At 37.6% G+C, this 22,573-nt stretch overlaps 1 protein-coding gene across 1 annotated transcript in view; it reads right to left on the bottom strand.

The window, feature by feature from the left end:
• The window catches only part of CEP112 (centrosomal protein 112), a gene marked incomplete at both ends in the record, with an annotated part of 477,771 nt that overhangs the window by 337,450 nt on the left and 117,748 nt on the right, over nt 1–22,573 (bottom strand). Inside the window, 5 exons of the mRNA XM_080714112.1 lie at nt 2,200–2,279; nt 13,906–13,965; nt 14,632–14,724; nt 15,367–15,496; nt 15,814–15,968. Coding sequence (XP_080570238.1) covers nt 2,200–2,279; nt 13,906–13,965; nt 14,632–14,724; nt 15,367–15,496; nt 15,814–15,968 — 518 coding nt within the window. The remainder of the gene's footprint in view (nt 1–2,199; nt 2,280–13,905; nt 13,966–14,631; nt 14,725–15,366; nt 15,497–15,813; nt 15,969–22,573) is intronic.

Here is a 22,573-nt window from a genome sequence, read left to right as displayed (position 1 = left end):
TATGGAAGGGGCCTCTGACAAGATAACAAGATGGAGGAGGACAAGCATGATGAGAAAGAGCCTGGAAACAGGAAAGAAAGGGAGATTAACTCTGCCAGTCAGCTTCTCTGGAGACAGAGAGGAAGAGATCAGTAACCCAGGAGAGCGCGTCTCCCTTCACAACTCTGGGAAACCCTGGGAAAGGCTTGGCCTTCTCTGAGCAGCCTCCCATTACTAAACCTTCGTGCTGATTATCTCCTTATTATGCCTCTTAAAATCCTTTGACTCACACTGCATATTCCTGTTTTCTCTGATATCCATTACTATATATATATATATATATATATATATATATGTGTGTGTGTGTGTGTGTGTGTGTGTGTGTGTGTGTGTGTGTACATATATATATATATATATATATATATATATATATATTCAACTGCACAGAAAAAATAGAGGCCCTTAGTAGACTGATGTGAGTAATTGTAACTGCATGAATGAACAACACACTAAAACAGATTTTTCCACCTCTGTGCATAGATATTTTAAAAATGTTGCTAGTGGCCATGGCAAGTTTCTATATCCTATAGTTATCTTTTAGCAAAACGGAATCTTCCCTGGGCTAATGGCATCTAGCATTCTTCCTGGGCTCAAAAGCAGTAGCAGACACTCCCCAGGACAGTTTCCTCTGGGAGCACAGCCAGCCTGTGCTGTGCGTGCTGCAGTTCAGACCTCACAGGACTCACTCTGTTCCCTCCAATCTACATGATTCCTGCTGTGCTGGGTGCTACACTTTAGCTCATCTAGACCATCAAAATGAAGACATCACCTCTTAGGGAATGAGAAGAATAAACTTACAGAATGATCTTCTTTAAAATTCAAGATTCAGTATTTTGGTAAAGACCTTTACAGCCCTGAATGAGTGTTAATTCTGTCATAATCAGGTCGGAACTGGAAGATACAATCACCTGGGCTCATGCTGAGTGACACTGTTCTCTTTTGATGTCATCTCGCTCATGCTTAAGATAAACATTGGTATCTTGTGATGTCATAGTACATAGATTCTTTTAAGATTTTCTATTCAGCAACTGAGCCAATGCATTTCACTAAAAAGCAGAGGGAGGGAGAGGGAATGATTCTGCAGTCTTCCCAGGGAGAATTTGATATGAATGAAGTTTGATGCTGAATCTTCTTTTTTCGATTTTCTTTAAGTTACTTCTATTTGGAGGTTTGGAAATGCAAGAAAAAAATAAAAAAGACATAAGCTGATTCTCCTGAGCTGAGGGAGCTTAGGAGGCTTTTCAAACACGTCTTGGGTCAGGTGCCCTGTTGATCTTCCTCCAGTTAGAGCCCGTATTGCTCTGTACTGTAATTGCCAAATTTCTTTCTTTCTTTTTTTTTTTCTTTTTTTTTTTTTGGTGGCGGTACTGGGGTTCCTGGAAACCCTTCTACCTCTGGGCTATGTTCCCAGACCTATTTTTATATTTTTATTTGGAAACAGGGTCTCTTAAGCCAGAGAGACTGACTTGAAACCTGCACGATCCTCCTGTCTCCGCCTCCCAAGTGCTGGGATTACAAGCGTGCGCCACCACGCCCGGCGCCAAATTTTTTAAGTAACTTTCCAACCAGATTATATGGTCCTCTGAGAAACGAGCACACATTGACTGGCACACCGTAGAGACCTCAATACATCAGTATTTTTAAGCTAAACCTTTAAGATAAAACCTAGTCCTCGTGGTAAATGCATGGCGAAGATAAACTCCAACACTTCAACCTACATTTAAGTATTATATTACAACACAAGACCTTCCCTAAACAATGCCAGTTAGTGCTCCATTTTAAAATACAATAAATGAAATAACTCATTACCCAAATTTCTCAACAAAATCTACCTAGGGACTTCTAAATGTCCTAAGACCGAAAACTCATTTTTATTGAAAATATGTATCCTTTTAAGAAAAAAAAAAGTGAAACCACTAAGTTCTAGTTTCTTGCATTCCTATCACTTAAAAACAGCTGAACTGATTTTTGTTCTTAAAAAAATACTGACTTGTAATAAAATTCTGAAAATAGAAATTCATGATGGGAGACCAATGAAAACTAATCCATAGCGAGACTCTTATAAAATGTGACGTGTAGGTTCCAAGTACTCAGTTTGGATCACAGTTTAGTATAAGAGTATTTTTTTTTTAATTTTAATATATTGTGACTTTTACTCACTTCAAAGCTTCCTCAAATTTATGAATTTTCTTTTGAGCATCTTCTTTTTCTTTATCAAGTTCACTCTGCAAGTCATGAACCTGCCATGACAAGAATATGTAAAATTTACTGGAAAACAAGTATACTCGAAAGAGAAATACAGACAATGAAACAATAAGCGTAAATTCACTTTTAATATAAAATCAGTTTTAGACATTTCAAGATAGAAACTTTATCAACCATAATCATATACCATAGAGTGATTTCAATATTTCAAATACCAATTTTCTATTACATGTAGATTGACATGGGAGAAACTCAAAAGGTACCAATTGCTTTTGATTTTTTTAAATTATGTTTTAGCCAAAGAAAAGAAATGTTACGAGATTCAAGAAAATATAATAATGTGTCTATATTCCTCAAACAAATGATAATAACTCATTTGTTTCAGTCTTCTGTTCTACTGCTGAACACGATTCATAGATAATATTAAGTTTGGGAGGAAATCCATCAGTGCTACATGACTACTCTTTTCTTAATGAGTAGGTAGGTAGGATGGGAGGATCAATAACAAGGGCTAGATGGAAAATTTTCTTCAGAAAAAACTACATGCAAACACAGATAAATATAACCAAAAGAGGAATCCTAAAACGTGACAAAGAAGCGTTGGTGCAGCTAGGCAGAAAGGGAAGACTGAAAGAGCAGCCGTGGTCCTCAGACACCGTGACCAAGGCTGCAGAGCCTCGCTGGTGGGTAAGCAAGCTCCTAACGCAGGAGGATAAGAAGTCCCGACAACGCATGCACGCATGCACACGCACATGTGCGCGCGCACACACACACAGTTAGCCATCACAAACACTGAATGAATGCAGCAAGAACTAGTAGCTACTTATGTCAGTGTGGATGGAGACCTATTGACTCCAACCTGTATTCTTTGGCCCTTTCCTTTTTAATTCACTTATTTGCAACGCTCGGGATTGAACCCAGAGCCTTGGCATGCTGAGCAAGCACTCTACCCCTGGGCTACACCTCCAGTGCTTGCCCTTCCTTTCTCTCTCCCTTCCCTCCCTCCCTCCTTCCTTCTTTCTTTCCTCCCTTCCTTTCTCTTTCTCTCTCTCTCTTTCTTTTGATACATGGTCTGGCTAAGTTGCCCAGCCTGTCCCCAAACCTGCAATCTTCCTGCCTCAGCTTTCTGAGTAGCTAGTTACAGGTGTGTACCATTCCATTTGGCCATCCTTTTTCCTTTATACTACTCTTGTATTTTCACTTATTTTTAGTACATTAAATTAATAAAACAACCTAAGGAAGTTAATATAAAATAGCTTTTCATCAGAGCATCAAAAGGCTTCTGCTGTGGGGGAGGATGTGGAAGGAAATACACCCCGCGATGTGTGCACGTTAGTGCATCACTCTGATCTCCGTATGATGTATGATCACAATGCACCAATAAAATATTTTCCAAACAACTTCCACTGGCTACAATGATGACAATCACGAAAGCAGAGAGAATGGAGAAGATGGGAACACAAGGGCCGTGAGCACACGTGTGACTATCACTCGGGGCTTCGGTATGAAATGCAAAGTACCAATAAAAGTGCATCCAAAACAGAGAATTGAGAAGTACAAAACAGGTAGGCGATGAGGTGTGAACAACTGGGAAAATTACGAGACAGAAAGCTCTCTCCTCCATATTTTATAAACAACATAGAGGCTATTTTTATTAGTAGGGGAAAATACTAAGTTGCCTTACACATCTTTGCCACGACATTTATTTTACTTTACATGGAAAAAAAAAACCCTAAAAGTCTTTTGTTTAACATTTTACCATGTTTAAGGCTTAAGTCACTGTCTTACTGCCCTTGAATCCCTGGCATGTACACAGTGCTCAGCACTTAGCAGGTAGTTAAAGTGGAATGCAAGCCCAGCACGATGGTGCACACTTGTGATCCCAGGACTCGAGAGACTGAGGCTAAGACTGGAGGGTCACAGGTCTGAGGACAGCCCCAGCAGAAGTGAGACTCTCATCAAATCTAGCAAGACCCTGTTTCAAAACAAAAAAAAAAAAACAAAACAAATTTAAAAAAAAAAAAAGAGGCTATGGGTGTAGCTCAGAGGTAGAATGTCCCCAGGTTCAATTGCCACCACTGCATTAACAAAAAAAGTTAAATGCAAACACGACTAAATAAACAGAAGCACCTAACACAAATCTAGTCTTTTTTTTAAAAGATGTGTGTGTGTGTGTGTGTGTGTGTGTGTGTGTGTACGTGTGTGTGTGTTACTAGGGTTTGAATCCAGTGTCTTTCTACTTACAAGCCATACCAAACAGAGTCTGGCCTCAAAGCCATGATTTTCCTATCTCAGCTCCCCAAGTACTGGGATTAGAGGTAGCCACCACGCCTGGCAGACCAAGTCTGCTTAACGTCTAAGATCAAAGATTAAAGCCCCAAAGGAACTCAGAGATTAACTAATACGAAGAATCTGGAACATGTAACTTTTTACCTCACTAAAATCCTCACTTGTATAATTCTCTGGCTTGGACGTCTAGTCCTGATGACTATTATAAAGGGTGACGGTGAGCATCTTGTCACGTTCCTGACATTACAGGAAAGCCTGCCATGTGATTCTCCATGATTATGGTGTTACTTGTGAGTTTGTTGCCCATGCCCTTATTATTTTGAGGTATACTCCTTCCATGTATAATCTGTTGAGAGTTTTTATCATGAAAGAATGACAAATTTTTTTCAAGTGCTTTTTCTACATCATTGAGCTCATCAATGTCGTTTTTTAAAGGGGTTCTTTTTTTTTTCCTTTTGTCTTTTTTGGGGCCGGGGATCGAACCCAGAGTGCCACACCTGCAAAGCAGGCACTTTGCCACTGAGCTACATCCCAGCCCCTGATCAATGTAGTTTTGTTTTGCATTTCACTGACCGCATGTGATGCTGAACATTTTTTATATTATTTGTATTTCTTCTTTTGACAAGCTTCTGTTCAGTCAACTTTTTTTTTTTTTTTGTAGTACTCCAGATTGAACACAGGGGTGTTCTACTTCTGAGCTTCACCCCGGCCCTATTTTGTATCTTGCTAAGTTGCAAAGGGCCTCACTAAAGTCCTGAGGCTGGCTGTGGACCTACAATACTCCTGTCTCAGCCTCTTAAGTATTGGGATTACAAGTGTGTGCCACCATGCCTGACTCAACTGCCCATCCTTTATTGGGCTATTTCTTTTTTTGGTGTTAAGTTTCTGTCTTTTTTTTTTTTTTTTTTGGTATGTTTTGGTGTGCACTACTATACCCAGCTTTGATGTTAAGTTTTAAAGGTTCTTTATATGTTCTGGATATTTGTCCTCTATTGGAGGATTACTTGGCAAAGATTTTCTCCCATTCAGAGTGGTGATGGGGTAGGTTCTTTTGATTGTTTCCTTTGGTGCGCAGAATCTTTTTTAATTTGATGCTGTCCCATTTATTGATTCTGAGTTTTAGGGGTATTACAGGGAAGTTTCTGAGTTTTAGGGGTATTACAGGAAGAAGTCTCTTACTGTGCCCATATACTGGAGAGTTGGTTCAGTGTTTTCTAGTAATTGCAAAGTTTTTGGTCTTATTTCTAATAAGACCTTTGATTCATCTTGAGTTGACTTTTGTGCATGGAGAGATATAGCGGTCTAACTTCATTCTTCGACATATTGATATCCAGTTTTTCCAACACCATTTGTAGAAAGGCTGTCTTATTTCCAGTGTATGTTTTTGGAATCTTTGTCAAAAATCAATGGGCTAGAAATGTGAAGATTTGTCTCTGTTATATTCTATTGGTCTATGTGTGGTTTTGTGCCAATACCATGCTAGTTTTGTTACCATAGCTTGAGTATAATTTGAAATCAGGTATTATGATGCCTCCAGCATGATTCTTAAAGTTTAGAATTGCTTTGGCTATTCTGGGTCTTTTGTTCTTCCATATAAATTCTAGGGCTGTTTTTTATTCTTTTCTATAAAGAATGATATTGGTGTTTTGATTGGGACTGTACTGAATCTATAGATTTCCTTTGGTAGTATGGCCATTTTGACAATCCTTATTCTGCCTACCCAAGAAAATGAGAGGCCTATCTTCTAAGGCCTTCCTTGATTTCTTTCTTCAGTGTTCTATAATTTTCACTGTAGAGGTCTTTTATCTCATTGGTTAGATTTATTCTTGCATTGTTTTGTTTCTGAGGCTTCTGTGAATGAAACGTTTTCCAGATTTCTTTTTTCAGTGAATTTATGGTTGGTATGTAGAAAAACTATTGACTTTTTAAGTTGATTTGGTATGTGTCTACTTTACTCAATTTGTGCATCAGATCTAGAAGTCTCCTGGTTATTTTCCTTTTTGCATGTGTGAGGGTCTTCTACATATAGGACCATGTCATCTCAGGGATAATTTCAGGTCTTTTGTCCCTATTTGTATCCTTTTAATTTTCTTCTTTTGACTAATTGTTGTAGTTATGATTTCAAAAACTATATTTAATAGGAGTGGTGATAGTGGACATCCTTGTCTTAGTCCTGATTTTTAACTTTAAATACCTTCTCTTTCAAGAATCTCTTTTGACACTGGCATTATTTCATATCATGTAGGCAGTGAATATTTTAATGCATCCTTTTTATTGTTTTGGCATTCACCACTACTTTCTTATTTGAGTATAAATTGTTTTCATTTGAGGTTTTGTTTACCCTTAGGTTGATGAAAGTACCTCATTCAATATTTTTATTTTTCAAAAAGAATATCCTAGTGATATATATTCTGAGACTTTGCATATCCAATGATGTCATTCTATTACCTTCACACGTGAAAGAAAAAGTAGATATATGATTCTTAGATCACAAGTGTTTAACCTAGAAATATAGAATATGTCCACTCTGTTATTTCCTGACTCTTAGGTTTGCAACTGAGAAGACTAAAATCACATAGGTTTTGCTCTCCCCTTCCCCAATCTAAACACAACTGTCCTACAATTTTTTTGTTAATTTTTCTTTACCTGATAAAGAGTGAATTTTATAAATTTATATACACAGATATTCTCCAAAGTTTTTCTTGTGTATTTTGTGTTAATTTTTCTGAGCCTTTCTTTAAAACATCAATTTGCTGTTTCTAATGCTTTCATCTTTTTTCAAAATGTCTGATTCTTTGCCCTTTCCCTTTGCACTCTCAAAGGTAATTACGTTTTCCCCTCATCTCACCAATTTAGTTCCTTACATCATCTATGCTACGTGGCACAGGTCCCGTGTGAACATGAAATCTCTTTTTGTGCTTTAGGGTCCTCCCAGTCCTCATGACAATTACCTCTGTTTTCATGGCATCCTCCTTCCTGTTTTGTCTGATTCTCTTTCAACAGACATTCTATCTGCTAGTGCTTATATTCTACGATGTGTATCCTGACATTTCTTCTGTAGTAATGCGTTTTCAGAAGAAACTTCATCCTTCGAGTCTTCTGTGTCGTGCTCTCATTCTTAGCGGAGGCATGACCTTGCTTCTGTTCGTGCCTCTTGCTGTGTTTTCCTACTCAGAGGTACAGCTATCACTCAACTGCCAAGACAATGCCCAGGAAGGTTTTTACTAGGTTACACAGTTCTAGGGAGGAGCGTCTTTCCTCTCAAGCCACAGCCTGCCTCTCCAGAACACTGAAATGATATATTCCAAAGAAAATCAACAGGGCACTGCTATCTGTTACTGGAAATAGGATTCTACAAATAGGGGCTGTGTCTCAACGTGCCTTGCTAACAGTCATGTCTCTCTATTTCCTGCTCAGATATTTTTTCTAGGACTCAGAACTTTCTACATGAATGCATAATTGAGACTTATCTCTTTAAACAGAAAGTTAAAAAAACATTTTTGAGAAAAATCCAGAAGTACATGGTAAGTATGAGTGAAAGCTCTGGAGCCAATTGCACGGATTTGTATCCCTACTCTTTCACGACTTACTTAACATTTGATGTCCCAGTTGCAACTCTGAAGAATGAGGATGACAGAAGTATGATGAGTTAATAAATTTCTCCACGGAGAACTCTTAGAATACTTTGAAATACTGCAATGCTCCATAAGTGCAATATATTATTACTGGCTTCTCAGATTAAATATTCTATATGCAGTACTAGGTCATTATGCACACCCACAGTAACGGTGTGCATGTGCATAGGCCCTAAGACTGTCTGCCCTTCAGAAAATGGCTCTTGCATTGCTAAGCACTTCTGTCCCTGCACAGGTGCTTTCCCCACTCACAGCTGGATCTTAACCTCTGTCAGGTTTTCTGCTGCCACTTCTTGATGCTGGCCAGTGTCCTAATACATGCACCTCGATCTAACTTACTGCTCCTAAAACTATGAGAACCACGTCCAAAAGAGGAGCGGGACTCTAGTGGGAGGATGAGGGCTTCCCTCTGAGGGAGACTCTGGAGCTGGGCTCCTTAAAGCTCAGAGCTGTTTCTCATTTATTTTTATGTCCCTAGTGCCCGGTATGCCTGGCTCACACTAGGATAGGTGACTGTGTTTTTTAATATAATATATTTATATATAATATGTAACCTCCTTTTTGGATTGTTTTTAGTTTTGACCTATATTTCAGATAGCTGTGGGTGATAGATAAATACCAGGTTAGTTAGAAATCACTGCATTACTGGTCTTGATAAAAGAAACTACAGATTAATATTCCTATTGGGCTAATAAATTGTTTTTACATAAAATAAAACCAAAGAACATCTATTTAAAAGAGACGATATTATTGCCCAATCTCTCCTTTATGTATGTATGTATGTATATATGTATGTGTGTGTGTGTGTGTATATATATATATATATATATATATATATATACATATACATGTATACTCATTTAGATAGTTTCTTATTATGTTGCTTAACTGTAGTGGAGAATAAAATTTGATATAATTTGCTTCTAATATCTTTGCCAATATCTATTATAAATATCAAAAATGCATTTAAAAGTGGTAATAATGAGAATCAGGCACAGTGGCACATGCCTGCAATCCCAGCAATTTAGGAGGCTGAGGCAGAATGATCACAGGTTTAAGACCAGTAATAGGCAGTAACTTAGCAAGAGTATTTCTCAAAATAAAAAATAAAAAGGGCTGGGAAGGAAGCACAGTGGTAGAGCAGCCCAGCCTGGGTTCCATATTCAGTTTTGCACACATACACACACACAAATAAATGCAAGTGGTAGAAATATAAAAACCAGATAATAAAGTAACATATTCTGAAACATTTTGCTATACATAATTCATTTAGGTAGACATAAGCACATTTACTGAACACTTACTATTTATAGTTTTTACTCTTTGCATCTTAAGAATTTAAGTAAGAAAGAAGCAGCTATATAAAGAATAAAGGGATTGTGCTAGAGATCAGGAAATAGATATACGGCGGCAGAGAGTATATCATGGCATGGTAAAGAGAACAGAACTGGTCCTGGTCCAAAAACCAACTGGCTGAACAACTTTACCATATCTCTTAGCTGCTCTAATCTCTGTGTCCCAATATCTTTTTGCTACTTGATTTCATTTTTTAAAACTTCAGGGAAGGTACATGTTTTCTTAAGGAAAATCATGTTGGTAGTAGTTGAAAAATACTGTACAATATATTATATGTAAAGCTACGAAACTTGTGAATTTTTCTAAATATAATTAAAAGGACTGCATATGAGTGCTAAGCACTGAATGACTACTTTAGGGGTTTTAAACTCAGAATTCAGATCTCTGTGTTGAGTCCCACAGGAGTGACTCAGCAGGTGACCCCAGAGCATTCAGAATGTGCACGCCTGGCATCTGCCCGGGAACATCGTTAGGTAAACAGCATCCTTTACTCTCTGGTGCTGGTTATTTGTAGGAGGCAGGTGTTTCCTTGCCAGTAAAATCATTTAGTCTAACCATTTCCTGATGTAACAGATTAGGATACTTCATCAAACAATGACATTTGGTTTTACTGCCTATTATTTGTTTGATGTTCAAAGATCTTAAGAGCAGGCAAGAGCCACCAGAGATCAATAAAGACCATCGGACAACATGTGTGTGACTAAATTAGGGGCTGCGGCTGCTGCTGTTTCTTCTCCCAAAACAAATCAGAATGGTATGCTCCAATCCTGCTGCCACCCCACTGGCAGGAGGAAATCACTTGGGATGGCATTTCCTCCCCTTGAACAGATATCGAGAAAGACGTTTTCTACCCAGAGTTACTGACAGTGCACACCTGTAACACTGTCTCACTCACAAAAACCCTACACATCCCATTTAGCTATCGAGTTACACCGTTTGGGGCTCTGTGAGATTTATGTCAACTCTTTGAGCAGTCGAAAAGGATACCCCCTGAGGGGGGGTACAAGACATCAAATCTTCAAGGCCTGAGATCACAGCAGGTTTAATAAAGAAAAAAGAACAGATGTCAATTTAAAAGGAAGAGATTATGGAATTAATTGTGAAACAAAAAGTGACATGCTGAGCAACATTTTCTTCCAGTACAAATAATATTCAGGAACTTAGGTGATACGAACAAATACGGTCATTTTAAAAACTGTTGTAATTTTAAAACAAGTATTATTTACATTGAATATAGTCAACATGCTTTAGCTACTTTTATGAAAAACCTGGGCCAATTGATAGCTTAGGGGAAGGAGAGAGCTTGAGTTTTGAAACCTGATAAAGAGGATTTCGGTCTGCTCCCTGAGTGCAATGGAACAGATTGCAGGGTGACTGGATAAGATGAGGCCAACTCTCAAATTTGCTTTCCTGTGTGTATCCATCAGGGAACGCGGCAGATAGCAGAAATCTTAGTTTACTTAGTAGTTAGAAAGCCAAGAAAAGATAACTGTAAGAGAAAGGCTGCCTTTCTAGGTCTCTCTCTCTATCTAACCATCCTCTGTCGGGCTTAAAGCAGTGCGGGAGAAGAATATGCTCTTTCTTGATTAGTCAGTGTGAGCCTTTCTCCTCGACACCGGCCCGCCTGTCTCACTGGTACACAGATACCTACTCTTAGGAAGAAGCTGACCACCATGTGTAATGGAGAAAGAGAGCAGAAAGGTGCCCTTTGATGGAAGGGAAGCCAGGGATCTGCCCGAGGACTGGTGAACTAACAAGACGTCCAGAGAACCGGGATGCTCTATACAGTGGGGAGCAAGGCTTACGATAACACGTGTTCTTCTTTTAGCAGCTAAAATATTTATGAGGCCACATGGCTCAGCAATAAACACTGAAAATGTTCATTTCAATAAAAACAATATTTTCCTTCCTATTCAGATATCGTTTTGTAGAAAATAAAATATACTTAAAACTGTACATAAGCTGTATTAAAACTGGAGTGATAAGAAAATAACTTTAAAAAGCACACATGTAGGCCAATGTGTGTCAGTAGAAATACTTATTTTTTAACTAATAGAAATATTCTTTTTCCTATCATTTTTTAAATTAAGCTCTTGGAGGGCACAGTCTATGTGTAAATTATCCTCAATGTTGCCTTAATGCCTAAACGAAACCTTGCCCAATGAAAGCATTGATGGCTATCTACCAACTGGCTATATGGAAAGATAAGATGGGCATCATAGCATATTTTAAGAATGTGATATAGGCTGGAAGTGGAGGCACATGTCTAACTCTGGCTATTCCGGACGCTGTGACAGGAGGATTATAAGTTCAGAGTCAGACTACGTGACTTAGCAAGCTCAAAATAAAAACAAAAAGGGCTAGTGATAAAAACAGAAAGGAACAGTGGGAGAGTACTCCTAGGTTCAATGCTCAATACTGCAAAAAAGAGGATGATTTGCCAGGCGTGGTGGCGCACCCTTGTAATCCCCGCGCTTGGGAGGCGGAGACAGAAGGATCACGCTGGTTCAGAGCCAGCCGTGCTGGCTTAAGAGATCCTGTTTCCAAAAAAATATATAAAATAGGTCTGGGAGTGTAGCCCGGAGGTAGAAGGGCTTCCAGGAACCCCAATACCACCAAAACAAAAAACAAAAAACAGGATGATTTTGTAATATGAGCTGGGTTTAAGTCGTATATATTTTAATTAATGGAGGGATTAGTTGTTACTCATTTTCTATTACGTGCATATTGTACAAGGGCTTCCATTTTGCAAATGTTAGGATGGCAAATAATTACATTAAGGACCAAGAAATCTTTTGCTATTTCAAATATTCCTTTACTTTCTTTCTTTATTGGTGCATTGTGATCATACATCTTAATGGGGTACAAGATGGTGGAGGCACACACGCACACATCACTCATCCAGCCCTTCCCCAATTCCCACCCCATGCCCTCCCCTTCCTCCTTCTCATGCTTGGCTTAGTGATTTGACTTTGATATGTTTGTGAATGTACATCATGTACGGAGTTCCTTATTTTCATGTCTTAAATCAAACAATTTCAAAACTGAAGAGTCATAATAACAAATCTATAGAATCTGTACTTTATTATCTAAGGTATTATTAGTAATAACACACTAGTTTCTACTAATAAGGATACTAACATATGCCAGTATTACAGGGATACTACCATATGTCAGCAGAAATATGTAATATTCTAAGTGACCGGAAACAATTATTAATCTAATTTTTAGGTAGTCAATTCTTTCATTGTTTTATGTTCTTTGATTAAATATTCAAAGTTTGCCAGGCATGGTGGTGCACGCTTGTAATCCCCGCGCTTGGGAGGCGGAGACAGGAGGATCGCATAGGTTCGAAGCCAGCCTTGCTGGCTTAGAAGACCCTGTTTCCAAATTAAAATATATATATAATAGGTCTGGAAGTGTAACCCAGAGGTAGAAGGGTTTCCAGGAACCCCAGTACCACCAAAAAAATTTCAAAGTTCTCATTACACACTTGTTACAACAGAATACAATTAATTCAACTCATAATTAAACTAAAAAAGCTGTTCATGAAAATAAAAATAAGGAAAATTTGATTACTATTTAGCTGAAATTAACTAAGAAACAAGTCATTCTTTAAGACTTAGAATGTATGAACTGCGTGCAGTGGCACGTGCCTTTAACTCCAGCACTTTGAAGGTTGAAATAGTAATGCAGATTAGAAGCCACCCTCAGTAACTTAGCAAGGCCCTGTTTTAAATTAAAAAATAAAAGCCGGGCGTGGTGGCACACGCTTGTAATCCCCGCGCTTGGGAGGCTGAGAAAGGAGGATCACATGGGTTCGAAGCTACCCTCAGCTACTTAGTGAGGCTCTCAGCAACTTAGTGAGACCCTGTTTCCAAATAAAATGTAAAAAAAAAAGGTCTGGGAGTATAGCCCGGAGGTAGAAAGCCTCTGGGTTCCACCCCCAGTACCACCAAAAAAAAAAAAAAAAAAAATTAAAAAATTAAAATAAAAAGGACTAAAGGCATAGCTTGGAGATGGACTGCCTCTGGATTCAATCCACAGTTGTTGTTGTTTTTTTTAAAAAAAAAGAACTAAAAGCCAGGTGTGGTGGTGCACGCTTTTAATCCCAGTACTTGGGAAGCTGAGACAGGAGGATAGTGGGTTTCCGGCCAACCTCGGCTTCTTAATGAGGCCCTCCACAACTTAGTGAGACCCCGTTTAAAAATAAAGAATAAAAAATAGGTCTAGGGATGTGGTTCGGAGGTAGAAGTCCCTGGGTTCAATCCCCAGTACCACACACACAAAAGGACTAGACTGTATGACACTATAAAACAGCCACATTAATTATCTCATCTACAATCTTACAGATTTTACAGTTCCCCACAAAACATATTACCTTTTTCTCATAAGTGCATTTTAAGTGACTTTTCTCCTTTTGAAACTTATTTTCATGATCCTGTAAATGATAAATGTTTCCTTTTATTACATATTAAATTGCTACTATAGTCAATAAAATTAGTAAATCCAGTGAAATAAATAAATCTACTTGATGTCAAACTGGACTCCACAGTGTTGCATATTATTGAGAGGCAACGTGTTGTTACGAGGCGTAACACTGGAGCTGCCTGAAAGGTCTCCAAGCGCAGGCTGCGGTGTGAGCGAGTGCGCCAACCAGACTCAAGAGTCCAGCTGGGCCAATATGGAAACAATATGCCTGACGTTAGATCACATGGTAGTCCTCAGTACTGTCTGACAGTGAGATAAAAGGAAAGATCTAAAAAGTATGAGAGAAAGGAAACGAGATTCTGAAGATTGGCAGATAATTTAAAAGGAGTAATTCTTCCAAAATAACATACTTAGATAAGGCTTATTTTTAAAGTAATCCAAAAAGGATCTTCAAATTCAAATTATTATACTTTATTTTCTACATGTTATTAGCATCCATATTTGTTAAAGTAATAAAATGAAATGAAAAAGTTTTAAATGTAATAAAAGAATCAGAAATGGCTATCTGCAACATGGTTATTTCTGAGTTGCTCCTGTGTTTTTTTTTAAATTGACTCTTATTTACAAACATAAATCAAGAAAAGGAAAAGTGAGTGGTTAGGAATAAATGGCTTACCTTTAGCTGCTGCTTTCTTTGAAGTTCTGATTCCTGCAACTGCTGTTTTAATTGACAGATGTTCTGTTCTAATTCTTCAATCATACCAGATGCCTGGGGGATTTTAAGAAGAACAAAAACCACAATATTGATTTTTGTACCATCCTATAAATTCTGGTTCAAAAAATATACCTTTCTTCCTCTAAGAATTCAAGTAAAATTAAAATTATCTACAAATCTGAAGGAAGTAATATTTTTAAAGGCTTGTATGAAAATTGATCTTTTAAAGTAAAAATATAAATTCTGTATACTATTTGATGGCATGAAAATATAACACTGACATAAAGAGAAGAGGTTTACAGGATATTTAAATTTTAACCATAAAACTAAAGTAAAACCAAGATTTCAATACTATATATATATGTGTATGTGTGTGTATATATATATATATATATACACACACATACACATATATATGTTATTACTCTACAAAATGCAATAAACATCTATGTATTCTCAGGATTTAGAGATTTCCTCCTTCAAAACCAATACTTAAGGGGTTAATGTAGAGAGGTGTTTATTAAACGTTTATGTTGTGCTATTAGACATTTGACATTTTGAATACCAACAAAGATTCTCAAGTTTCAGTTACTGCGAGAGTACTATGTAGGTGAACTTGCTGGTATATGGTGTCCACGGCCGCAGGCTGGGAAACCGGTGGCCGCTCTGCGTGGACGTATCCCCAGCACACAGTACCTTAGAAGCCGACAGAGCATGCTCTTGTTTCAGAAGGTTGACATCGGCATCGTGTTTGCTCTGTAAGAGCTTCATGTTTTGCTCATAGTCATTAACAAGATGGTCTTTCTCCTTATGCAGCATGTTCCGCCTAAAAGCAGTAAGATTAAAAAAAAAAAAAACAAAAAAACAGACGACTTCCAGCATCTTTAGAACCAATCCCTATAATAGATTTTAAACTAAATGCAAATACATATTCTTTCGGTATATCAAATAAAGAGTCCACGTTTCTATTAACTGTTTGTTAACATTAAGCCACGGATGTTTAAAGGGTCTTTAAAAATAAATGAGCAGCACCATTTAGGTTAAAGACTTCCTGAGATTAAAGGCACTTGCTGTGATCAACTTTGGCAGATAAGTTATGCGTGAATATCGATACCGCTGCCCCTGACAGAGTTCAGACAATACCTTGCCTTCACTTCTTGTAATTCACTACATGTTATCTGGTAGCATCTTTGGAGTTCCAGTTTTTCTTGAATTAATTTCTGCCTCTGTAAATTACTGTTCTCTGCTTCTCCCGTCAGTTGCTGCACACGGGCCTCCAGTTCTTTGACCATGTGGTTCTGAAAGAGTAAACGATCGTTGGGAGAGCTCCTGCGTGACTTTGGTGACTTTAGAATGCTTTTGTACCATTGGGGAGCCCGAAGAAGATACACTGCCTATGAGGACAATGGAAATCCATGTATCACAAAAGACATTAGTAAAATTAAGTCAACCCCTCAATCAACCCAATATTATTTGTAAAAAACTTTCTATCACATAATCAGAAACAGCATGATTATATGCTTTAGTCACTCTTCACTCGTGTAAGTGAACATTTGCTGAGTCTGTAAGATTCCAGGATGTAGGGATCTTGCAGTAAATAAGGCTAAGTCCCTCCCTTCAGAGAGGTTACCTTGTACCTTTTATTAGATTAGATAGTTAGGTGAGTATTTACCAGTGTCTTTTTCTCTTTCGTTGAAGTTTAAAATTTTTACCTTGAATTTTCTCTTTTTATTTTTTTTATTGGTTCATTGTAGTCATACAACTTAATGGAGTACAAGATGGTAGAGGCATAAATGCACACTCATTTAGCCCTCACCCAACTCCCCCCATTCCCTCCCGCTCCCTCCTTCTCATGTTTGGCTTAGTGATTCACTCGGTCTGTTTGTGAATGTACATTAGGGAGTTTCCCTCTCACTCTTCCCATCCCCTCAGTTAGGTCGCCTTGTTTGTTCATCTATGGTTTCTCCTCCTTCATCCAGAGCTTGTCATAAGATCCTTTTTCTACCTAGCTTCCTCATACTAGGGAGAGCATTTGATTCCTTTCTTTTTGTGACTAACTCACTTAGCATACTGTCCTCCAGTTCCATCCATTTCCCTGTAAATGATGTAATTTTGTTCTTCTTTATGGCTAAGTAAAATTCCATTGTGCACCTATCCCATAGTTTTGTAATTCATTCATCTGTTGACGGACTTCTTGCGTGGTTCCATAGTTTGGCAACTCTGAACTTCATGGTTATGAACACAGATACACATGCATTAGTTTGGTGTTTTGGTTTCCATTCTTTCGGGTAAATACCCAGAAGTGGTATTACTGGATCATATGTAGCTTCATTTCCATTCTTCTGTGAATCCTCCAAAGTGGTTGAACTAATTTTCAGTCCTACCTACTATTGTATTAGAGTTCCCACTTCTCCACATCCTCGCCAGCATTTGTTGTTGTTTGTGTTTTTAATGATTGTTATTCTAGTTGGAGATAGGTGAAATCTCAGGGTAGTTTTGATTTGCATCTCTGCTAATAATGTTGACCATTTTTTCATACATTTATTGGCCATCTGAATTTCTTCTTTTGTGAAGTGTCTATTTAGTTCACTTGCCCATTTTTTTTATCAGGTTATATGTTCTCTGTATATTCTAGATATTAGTCCTCTATCCAAGGAGTAGTTGGCAAAAATCTTCTCCCATTCTGTCAGTTCTCTACTGAGGTTCTTGATAGTTTCCTTTCTGTACAGAAGCCCTTCAGTTTAATGCAATCCCAGGTACTGATTTGCCTTTTAGTTTCTTGTGCCTTTGGGGTCTTGTTGAGAAAGTTTTTACCTGTGCCTATGTGTTGAAGTGCTGGACCTATGCCCTCTTCAAGAAGCTTCAAAATCTCTGGTCTGATTTCCAAGTCTTTGGTCCATCTTGAATTAACTCTTGTGCAGGGTGAGAAAGTGTATTTATTTTAATTTTTCTGCATATGGTTAACCAGTTTTGGCAACACCATTTGTTGAACAGGCTAATTTTCTTCCAGTATATGTTTTTGGCCTCTCTTTCAAAAATCAATTGGCTGTGAGTGTGTGGATTTGTTTCTGAGTTTTCTATTCTGCTCCATTCGTCTATGTGTCTGTTGTTGTGCCTGTACCATGCTGTTTTTATTACTATGGCTTTGTAGTATAGTTTAAAAGTCAGGTATTGTGATACTTCCTTGCATGGTTCTTGTTGCTAAGAACTACTTTGGCTATTCTAGTTTTTTTGTTGTTTCAAATGAATTTAAGAACTGATTTTTCTATGTGAGGAAAGGCCTTGGTAAATTAATGGGTATTACGTTGAATCTGTAGATCATTTTTGGAAGAATGTCCATTTTGATATTTATTTTGCCTATCCATGAATATGGTAGAATTTTCCATCTCCTAAAGTCTTCAATTTCTTTTTTCAGTGTTTTATAATTTTCTTTGTAGAGGACTTTTACCTACTTGGCTAGGTTTATTCCTAAGTATTTTGATTTTGTGGGATATCCTGAGGGGAAGTATTTTCTAGACTTCTTTTTCAGTGAATTTGTGGTTGGCATACAGAAAAGCTTCTGATACTTTAAGATTGATTTTGTTCCCATACACTACTGATTTGATCAGTTATATAAGTTTCTTGGTTGATTTGTCATGTCTTCTTAGTATCATGTCATCTAAAAATAGGGATACTTTTAGTTTTCTTTTTCTATTTGTGTTACTTTGATTTCCTCTTGCCTTGTTGCTTTGGATAGAATCTCAAGTACTATATTGAAATAAAGTGGTGATAATGGACATCCTTGTCTTATTACTGTACTTAGGGGGAATTCTCACAGTTTTCCCCCACTTAATATGATGTTGGCTGTGGGCCTATTGTAGACTGCCTTTATGATGTTGGGATATGTGCCCTCTATTCTGATTCTCTGTAGTGCTTTTAGCATAAATGGGTATTGGATTTTGTCAAAATTTTTTCAGTGTGATTTTTGTCCTTGTTTCTGTTTATGTGATGAATTACATTAATTGTTACACAAAACTGCTAAACAAAATACTAGCAATATGCACTCAGAACCACATCAAGATAATCATACTCCATGACCAAGTAGGGGTCATCCCAGGAAGGCAAGGCTGGTTCAACATACAAAAATCCCCCAATTTTAACACCATGAATATGACATAACAATATATGTAAAATTTTTTGCGGTACTGGGTATAGAACCCAGAGGCATTCTACCTCTGAGCAATACCTGCAGCCAATTTTTTATTCTTTATTTTGAAACAGGGTCTCACTGAGTAGTGGGGAGCCTCACTAAGTAGCTGAGGCTGTCTGCGAACCATGATCCTGTCTCAGCTTCCTAAATGTTGAGATTACCAACGTGTTCCACCATGCCTGGCTATCAATATATGTAATATTACATAGTATTTAGGAATACTTTATTTTACAGTTGCAGTTTTAGTGCACAACTTTTTATTCATTTTGAATTTTTCCTTTTTTAAAAAGATTTTTAAGCTTTTACATATTAGAAATTTTCACTTCACTAAATAATTTCTCTACTATTTACTATTTATTTTATTATGAATTTTTCACCCTGGCAGGACTGCATTTTTTTTTTTGCACAGTAGTGGGGATTAAACCTAGAGAGATTCTATGCCCAAGCTATATCCAAAGCCCTATTTTTTATTTTTTATTTTGAAACTGGGTCTCACTGAGTATTGGGGAGCCTCACTAAGTAGCTGAGGCTGTCTGCGAACCGTGATCCTGTCTCAGCTTCCTAAATGCTGGGATTACCAACGTGTTCCACCATGCCTAGCTATCAATATATGTAATATTACATAGTATTTAGGAATACTTTATTTTACAGTTGCAGTTTTAGTGCGGAGGGCCTCACTAAGTAGCTGAGTCTGTCCGTGAACCAGATCCTCCTGTGTCAACTTCCCAAAAACTGTGATTACAAGTGTGTGCCACCATGCCCAGCAAGGACTGCAATTTAAACCTTGTCAAAGGTATCTGTAACTCTTAGGTCTTTATATTTAAAATTTAAGCAAGTAAGCATTAGCTGAAGGAACAACTGATTTTCTTTTTTTTTCAACTAAAATTCTATCAAGTGTGAGTAATTAGGAAAGGTTTGTTAAATTTTTCCTTTTATATGGTTTCCAGGGTAAACATTTAAAATAAAACTTAAATTCAGTAATATTACAACTCTGCATCCTCTCTCCACTTCATCCTTTCCTTCATTACAATTCTTAATAGGTGTAAAGACAAATTTTGGTGCAACAGTTTCCAAATTTGTAAAATGAAAATCATATCTACCTTCAAAACCTGGCAGACAGATTGAATAGTGTAAAGAGATACAGCCTCCATCTCAGAGACTAACATATCAGATATTCAGATTCCTCCCTCAGGCATCCTCCTCACTGTCTCTTCACTGAAGAGCCCTCTTGCTTTGGGAGTTCTTTCAGAAGAGAATTTCAATTTTCTGATACATCTTCTCAATTCCCCATTTCCTACACATTAATTGGTTGTAAGAAACAAAGAAAAGAATACATCCTTTTCTCTCAAAAAGCAAAAGGTAAGAATAAAAATGTTTTGTATCACTTCTATTTTGTAAATTTCTAAAAAGACACAGGATGTCTGAGAAACAGAAATGCAAACTCCATCTTAATAAAAATCCTAGGAAATAAAATTTCTGGCTATGAAGATTAGCTCATATCAGATGACTGAAAATCTCAGAAAAACACTAGCTATCCATATGAACACATACACATGGAGTAGGAGGGCCCTCGAGATGTCTAACGCAGCTTGGACAGAGGGGCCCAGGCGGGAGCTGCAGGAGACGAGCATTCTGGAAGCTGCTTTTTCCACTCTTGGAGGATGAGGAGGGGCAAGGAAGCCAGCGGAGGCGTGGCCAGCGCAGACAGGACCAGAGAAGCAGGGTCCCTGTGGAAAGGGATGTGTGGAGCCTTGAGGGCTCTTGTCTAGGATAAAAAGTAGAGACACAGTGCAAGAAATCCAAAGAAGGCGTGGAGATAATCTACCGTGTGAAAAGAATTCTTAGATACTACTTCCTTTAGTTTTTACCTTAATGGAAAATAGGTATGCAATCATTATAAAGTATTTTTTTTAAAAAACCTGATTACTAAAGAAATAAACCAATGCAAAAGGAGCTGAATTGATACAAATGAATAAATTTACAGATTTTGCCTAAGGAAAAATAGTTTCTACCAGCCATAAAAACCAGACAGTCCTCCTTCTATAATATGAATAATTGAATACAGCAAAGATGAGAGAAATGCTCAGAGAAAGTACAAACTGTGTTTTATTCAAGTAAAAAAGATGAGAGGGGAATATATCCAAAAATTCAAAGAAAGTGATGGGCAGTGAAATAACACTATGGCCTCAACTGTCTGTCACTGAACAGAGAAGCAATGATATAGTGAAAGAAAATTTTAATTCAGGAGATAATAGACTGATCAAAAATTCTGAGATCTTAAAGGAAAATACTGGTGACTAAAACAGGTACCCCATGAAATAAGCCAGTTCAAAAGTAGCAGAATTACTGGAAGAAGTGATTCCTTTTCACCTGCCTATGAGATGGGTTTGGACCACCGGTCACTCTTCCTGAAGATGTGGTACTAACATCTCTAAGTACTGACAAGTAAAGTGCCCTGGTGACAGTGACACCTGTCCATCCTTATGAGTTTCCACCCGTTGGCAAACACTTAGGTGCCAACAGAAAATAATGACCATTGGTGGGGATGCAAAGAAAGTGGAAACCTTGCATGCTGCTGGCAAGACGGGCAAGGTGATGTGGTCACAATGGGGAACGGTACAAAGTTTCCTCAAAAATTAAAAAAAAAAAAGTATAACTACCAAATCCAGAAATCTCATTTTTGGGTATTTATCCAAAACAACTGAAATAAGAATCTCAAGGAAGTATTTGCACACGTATGTTCTTTGAAGAATTATTCACAGTAGCTAAGAGGCAGAGACAATGTAATCCATTTACTTTTTTTATTTATATGTACTTTTATAGGTGTATTGTAATCTCACGTCATGATGTAATTCAGAATGATAGTAACATATATACACACAGCAGCTCGGTGCATGTCCCCCGGCTCCCTCCTCCATTTAATTTTAATTCAATATGATACACAGAGGGATGAATGGCTAAGGAAAACGTGGCACAAACACATACTTTATTATTTAAACATAAAAGCAGGTAATCATTGGATGAACCTTTAGGAAATCACACTAAGTGAAAAAAGATGGTCACAGAAAGACAAACACTACATGATTTAAGTTATATAAAGTATAGTAGTCAAATACACAGAAACAAAAAGTAGGATGGTAGCTGCCAGTTGCTGGGAGGAGAAAGCAGGTAATAGCTGGCTCAATGGGTACAAAAATCAGTCAAGGGAGATAAGAAGGTTCTAGAAATCTGTTGTTAAGAAGGAAGAATCTGATTGTTAAGAAGGAAGGTCTTCTGTTATGTGACTTTCATCACAATAAAAAAAGAAAAACAATGTATATAACGCTAAATGCAAATGCATGCAGATATCTTCTGTTGAATACTAAAGACCCATGGACCAGCAATGTATTTTGATGATGCAGATAATGACAACAGTCACTACTAAGTGTTCATTGTAGCCCAGGAACTACGCTAAGCGTTTTACAAGTTCTACGCCATTTTATCTTTCCTCCAAAACTATAAGGTAGTCACTCCTAACACTGTCTTAAATATGAGGAAACTGAGACTTAGCACACTGATTAGCTTGCCACACTGACCCTTCTAGTCAGGTGGCTAGTAGCAGAATGAAACTTGACCCAAGATCTTCCTGAGCCGAAATTCACTCCACTGCGTTATCTTCAAGACTATGATATTCTGCTCACGAGATTGACAGGAAATGGGCTTGCAGAGACCTTG

This window comes from Muscardinus avellanarius (assembly GCF_963383645.1).
Source record: "Muscardinus avellanarius genome assembly, chromosome: 16".
Lineage (NCBI taxonomy): Eukaryota > Metazoa > Chordata > Mammalia > Rodentia > Gliridae > Muscardinus > Muscardinus avellanarius.
Note: the sequence above shows the minus strand (reverse complement) of the source record. Positions and strands in the feature narration are given on the sequence as shown.